Source organism: Mustela nivalis, assembly GCF_964662115.1.
Source record: "Mustela nivalis genome assembly, chromosome: 9".
NCBI lineage: Eukaryota > Metazoa > Chordata > Mammalia > Carnivora > Mustelidae > Mustela > Mustela nivalis.
Window position 1 is genome coordinate 26,614,544 of NC_139028.1, and position 6,624 is coordinate 26,621,167.

The window sequence follows — 6,624 nt, forward strand, 5'->3', positions numbered from 1 at the left end:
TTACTCTTTTGCAAGGTATGAGGCCCAGAGATATTAAATAAATTGTTTATGGCCCCAGTATTAGTGAAAGGCAGAGATAGGGTCAGGTTTATAACCAATTTTTGTACCTCTTGAGTAAGATTTTACAAGAAGAATACTTCATTTTATTCATCTTTATATTTCTAGCAAGTTGATAAAAAAATGAATGTTTTTGAGCTTGAATCACTTGTTATGTCTTAAACTCAATATTTAAACTGCATTTTGGGCTGCAAAAGAGTCTTTTTGTCTTCCTGTCTATCTTTGCTGGGATTATAATCTTTTCAAACACTTTGAGCAGGACAAGCTTTATATAGGGGTACATGGCTCTATAGATTGATTTCAAGAATGGTCTGCTGAGCTCTTATTTTCTCTATTTCCTTATTCTTGCTAGAAATTCTACTTATTGAGATTTTTGTCCATGAGACTTTATCCTTGTTAAAATGGAGATAATGCAGGAGATAGTAACAGATCAGCAATTTATAAGCTGGTATGAATATATTTATCAGATGATTTCCTATGAACAAATATTGATCACAGAGGGAAATCAGTTATATCCAATGGCAAATATGGAAGGCTAACATAAAATTGGATACAAATGAACAGAAAGAGATATTGTCCTTCTGAAAATATAATCAAGGGGTTTTTTTAGGTTTATCTGCTGACATTAATAAAGCTAATGATATTAATGTTATTGAAATTTAGATTTGTGAGTTCTATAGTAAATAAATAAAGTCTAGCTTCCGAAAGATACATTTCTAGTGAGTGGATAGCTTATAAATATGAATGGTCTAGTTTTCTTCTTGAATATAAACACTTGAGAATGGAAAGAGTATTGTTGAAGGTAAAAATAAATGGGGCCTATTTACCACCAACTGATTACAACTTGGCTGATAATTAAAATAAGATGGCTACCTGATGACAAATTTTCCTTGGAGAAATGCACCAGTTTGTGTGATGATAAATCAGATTGGGAGAAACTATTATAAAATTGATAATAAAAGTTGATTCCTGCAAGAGGTTTGCCAACTATAAAGATATATTACTCTGTGATTTAATTTAACACATGAAAAAACAGGCTGGAAGTGACACATGACTTAGCTTGGGCCAGATTAGTGTTGGTCTCCTTTTCCTTTTTTGGACCCCTGTTGCTTGTAGCCCTTGCCTCGGAAATAATTCTACTCAGAAGGTACTTTCACAGTCATTTGTGATCTGTCACGACTATTGCTTTACTTCTCCAGGATGCCCCGCTGTGCGAACATGCGGAACTACACTTCTGTGACAGAGTTCACCCTATTGGGAATTCCCAATACTGAAGGGTTGGAGAACATGCTTTTTGTCTTATTTTTGGCCTTCTATCTCTTCACCTTGCTGGGAAATCTGCTCATCTTCCTCACTATTCTGGTCTCCTCCACCCTGCACAGCCCCATGTATTTCTTCCTGGGAAACCTGTCTGTGTTTGACATCTTTTTCCCTTCCGTGAGTTCCCCCAAAATGATGCTCTATCTCATGGGGCAAAGCCGGACCATCTCTTACCAGGGCTGTGCCTGCCAACTTTTCTTCTACCACTTCCTGGGGGGCACTGAGTGTTTCCTGTACACTGTGATGGCCTATGACCGTTTCGTGGCTATTTGTCACCCTTTGCGATACACCATCATCATGAATCCTAGGGTGTGCACTGGCTTGACGTTGGGCACTTGGCTGGGTGGCTGTCTACATGGAAGTATCCTCACATTTCTGGTCTTCAGGTTACCCTACTGTGGCCCCAATGAGGTGGACAATTTCTTCTGTGATATCCCGGTGGTGCTGCCCCTGGCCTGTGCAGACACCTCTCTAGCTCAGATGGTGAGTTTCACTAACGTGGATGTTGTGACTCTTACATGTTTTTTCCTTATCCTTACATCCTATGGTCACATCGTCCTTTCCATATTGAAAATCAGCACCTCTGAAGGCCGGCGCCGAGCTTTTTCAACCTGCAGCGCCCACCTGATTTCAATCTTCTTGTTCTACGGCCCGGTGATGCTCATCTATCTCAGGCCTGCGTCCAGCCCCTGGCTAGATTCTGTTATTCAGGTGTTGAATAATATTGTCACTCCTTCTCTCAACCCTTTGATTTATACCTTAAGAAACAAGGATGTGAAATTGGCTTTGAGAAAAGTATTCACTCAAATGGCCCACATTTCAGGGGCATGAGGTATAGGGGTAATTCCTCTCCGAAATTCTTTGTGAAGTTGCTTCTGATCCACTACTCTTAGAATGGGATTGTGGCCAAATAGTGAACTGGGCAAAGTTACTACCAGTTCCTTAGGAGTCCTGACAGTCACGTGGTAGGGGTCCCCGGAGCCACTGAATTAATCCTACATGGAAACTTTCCAGATTAACCCAGCCTTATCTCTTTTTAATTTGCCAAAACAATGTACTTTTTCTGCCTCACACAGGCTGTACTTGTTGGAACTCTGGTTTGATCAATTACCACAAATCTTCAAGTTTCTAGAAGCCATGGCCTATCTTCCTTCCTTCCTTCCCTCCCTCTTCTTCCCATCCTTCCTTCTTATGCCTTACTCTATTCTGTTATGGTCTGTCTCCGGTCATTCAACAAAGCTAGGTTTCATGGTTGACATGCTATAAAATTTAAAAGCAGGATCGCACAGTTTGGTAAATTTAGGTTTAAACTTAATTTATAACTTTGGCTTTAATGATATGCTCCCATTAGACAAAAATTCCATTTGGAGCTTTATTCCTTTGGCCCTCAGAGATGTCTGGCATTGAAATTTACTCAATCTATCTCAAGTGAGAAGCTGACCATTAATCTATTCTTATAAGATAAAAGAGTGGATTCCTATAAATTTTAGAGGAGAGATTTTTGAGCCAGAATTCTCTATACACTATAGATATTTTTTGTTTCTTGAAAATATATCTGTAATTAATTGAAATTGAGCCATTAACAATATTTACTATTTATTTTTAAATCTTTCAACACTTAAATTTTAACATTTCAGCAAATGAATTTCAGGCCAATTACCTATCTATTCAGTCATCCGTTCAAACATCAAGAAAAGTAAGCTACCATTGAAAAATCTTACCATGTGTATGATGGTGTTCTAAGCGCTTTCCATGTATTGACTAAGTTAACTCACAAAATCTTAAGAGGTAAATACTGTGATATCTTTCTTTTAAAGATGAAGAAACCTATCTTCATCAGATAAGTATTGACACAAAGAAGTGAAGTCAGAGAAGTATTGTCACAAAGGAGTCTGAATCTGGAACTAAACCTTCACTGCCTTATAAGAAGCAGTGAAAAATCATAAATTCTGTATAATCAAACTAACCCTTATATCTTGCTTTTTATATATCATTTACAGTTCCAATATTTTGCACATTAACATGTAATATTTTGCACATATTAACTAATGTAATCTGAGCAGCATCTCTATTAGGTGGATACATTTACTCTCCTCAATTATATGTGAGAAAATGGAGGCACAAGGACATTAAGTAACTGCAGGAGAGACAAATAGTGAGGCATTGGACATAATGAGGAAAGCGCTCTGGGTGATATAAGTAGAAATAAACAATGATGGAAAAATAAGAACCTCAACTCCTTTCCACCCCATTGTAATATCCATTCAGTTGGTCATGGCCTGGCTAACTTAAAACTGTGTATCTGACTAGTGTCAGATGGGATCAGAACAGAGCATCCACTAAATTACTTATGCAAAGTGTAAAAGGGAAGAAGTATTTGTGGGAGCGACATCTACCTGTCTATAATGTAAATCAAGTATTTATATAAAACTAGCTGATTTACTCTAACAGTTGCTAATATCTCTACTTTATTAGTCAAGGGCCACCTTATTTACTTTATTTGAATGTTCCTGAATCCATGGCACTATCTGTGTATTGTATCCATTTGTATTATAGTACAACAAATTACTCAGATACTAAGCAGTTTGAAACAAAATCATTTATGGTCTCATACAGTTCCTGAGGGTCACGGATCCTGGAGTAACTTAGTGTGTGGTCTTGACTTGGGATCTCTCATGAGGTTGTAGGCACACTGTTGGGTAGGGCTGCACTCATCTGAAGGCACAACTGGGGCTGAAGGACATGCTTCCAAGATGGCTCATTACATGGCTGTTGGGAGAAGGCCACTGTCTCTCACTCAGTACCTGGGCGTCTTCTATATATAGTCATCTACATGTCTTCGCAACATGGCAACTGGCTTCTACCAAAGTGGCTGATCCAAGAGAGAGTGTGAACAGGAAGCTGCAAAGCTTTTTATGAAAAACTTTCCCAAATCATGTACAAGATTCCTGCTTTTATTTTCTTCCTGTTAGAAGTGAGTCAGTACATTTAGCCCACCTCCCGTGGGAAATTAGGCTCTACTTTTTGAAGCAAATGTCAAAAAAAAAGTGCTCCCTCACAGTTATATGTCTAACTTACATAAAATTTTTTTCTAATTGTAATTCTTCATTTGGGATTATTTCATTTGCTAAAGACATACCCTGCCATACATATTTCTTTACGTGGTTTTCTTGATTTAGAATGTCCATTATAATTCTTTCTGCCTTTATGAGAACCACATAAATGTTGGGTTCTTGTTCATCCTCAAACATTTCTGTGATACTTTCTCCAAATCTCCCATTCTACAATGATCCATTTCTTCTACCAGCGGATAGTTCTTATTGCTTTAATTGTTCACTTATCAGTAAGAAATACAAATTATAAGAGTTCTTAGATCATCATCATTTTGGTAGTTACATGATTCATAAGTTACTATTTAATATTTCAATTAGTGACTAATCCAGAATACAATTAAGTCAGGACAGGACGGCCATCAGGGTAACATCAAATATTTATTGGCAGTTTACTATTTATATATTGATATAGTGCTATCCAAAGAGGATGGAGTAGTATGCTAGATAGATACAATCTCTGTCCTTACAGAGGACAAAACATATTGGGCAAGACAGACTTGGAACAAACAATACATGATTGGAATAAAGGCTTTGAATAAAAAAAAAAGAAGAGACTGTGAAGACTCAAGTCTAGGTGAAAGTACAAGGACCAAGGAAGAAAGAAAGATAGAAAATTCAGCAAAAAAGGAAACCTATAGCATTTTTCTAGAGACTAGGGATATTAACTATATTGCTATATATTATTTAGTTTCTGTTTCTGTAATGCCACATTTGACGAACTTGAACACTATCAGTCCTCCCAGCTGGCACTGTGAAATAAACTGAAATGGTGTCCTTCCAATGAAAGGAATGGCCCTTTAGAAAATGAAATCTGATGAATATTGTTCAAAATACTTTAAAAATGCCTTATACACCAAGTTGAGTAGTTACTTGGTGTTCCTGTTTTTCAGGAAAAAGAAGGCTTTCCATTTGACAGGGAACCTCACTGAAATAAATATTATTTTAAAAAGGAAAAGAAACACTTTTAATGAATGGCCTACTTCCTCTAAACCTGAGAAATTCTATCCGTATTCAAACCCATGAAAGAGCTAGCAACTACTGTCTCTGAATCAGAGTCTAGAAAACCATTTTCCCTTACCTTTGGGAAAATTCAGCTCACTTAAACCTATGGAAGGAATAGGCGTCTCTGAATGGCTGGACTAGAGACTCCTTTCATTTTTTGACACCTCAGTCATAGTCTTTTTTTTTTTTTAATTTATTTATTTTCAGCATAACAGTATTCATTGTTTTTGCACCACACCCAGTGCTTCATGCAATCCGTGCCCTCTCTAATACTCACCACCTGGTTCCCCCAACCTCCCACCCCCACGCCCTTTCAAAACCCTCAGATTGTTTTACAGAGTCCATAGTCTCTCATGGTTCACTTCCCCTTCCAGTTTCCCCCAACACCCTTCTCCTCTCAAACTCCCCTTGTCCTCCATGCTATTTGTTATGCTCCACAAATAAGTGAAACTATATGATAATTGGCTCTCTCTGCTTGACTTATTTCACTCAGCATAATCTCTTCCAGTCCCGTCCATGTTGCTACAAAAGTTGGGTATTCATTCTTTCTGATGGAGGCATGATACTCCATAGTGTATATGGACCACATCTTCTTTATCCATTCGTCTGTTGAAGGGCATCTTGGTTCTTTCCACAGTGTGGTGACCGTGGCCATTGCTGCTATAAACCTTAGGGTACAGATGGCCCTTCTTTTCACTACATCTGTATCTTTAGGGTAAATACCCAGTAGTGAAATTGCAGGGTCATAGGGAAGCTCTATTTTTAATTTCTTGAGGAATCTCCACACTGTTCTCCAAAGTGGCTGCTCCAACTTGCATTCCCACCAACAGTGTAAGAGGGTTCTCCTTTCTCCACATCCCCTCCAACACATGTTGTTTCCTGCCTTGCTAATTTTGGCCATTCTAACTGGTGTAAGGTGTTATCTTAATGTGGCTTTAATTTGAATCTCCCTGATGGCTAGTGATGATGAACATTTTTTCATGTGCCTGATAGACATTTAGTCTTTTATATGCCCTCGGTATAGTCACACAGTGTGAGATGTGTTAAGTCAGTTCACTGTCACCCAAAAGTTTTCACAAATTCATCTTATACTCTCATTGATCCCCCATCCCCCGGGCTGCCTACAGTTTGA

The 6,624-nt window shown here is 38.1% G+C and overlaps 1 protein-coding gene across 1 annotated transcript; it reads left to right on the plus strand.

The window, feature by feature from the left end:
• Nucleotides 1-1,275: 1,275 nt before the first annotated feature.
• LOC309841326 (olfactory receptor 10D3-like) lies at nucleotides 1,276-2,208 on the plus strand (the record flags this gene model as incomplete). The annotated part of the gene is made up of 1 exon (XM_082684202.1): nucleotides 1,276-2,208. The coding sequence occupies one exon, from the start codon at nucleotides 1,276-1,278 to the stop codon at nucleotides 2,206-2,208; it is 933 nt and encodes a 310-aa protein (XP_082540328.1).
• Between the last annotated feature and the right edge of the window lie 4,416 nt (nucleotides 2,209-6,624).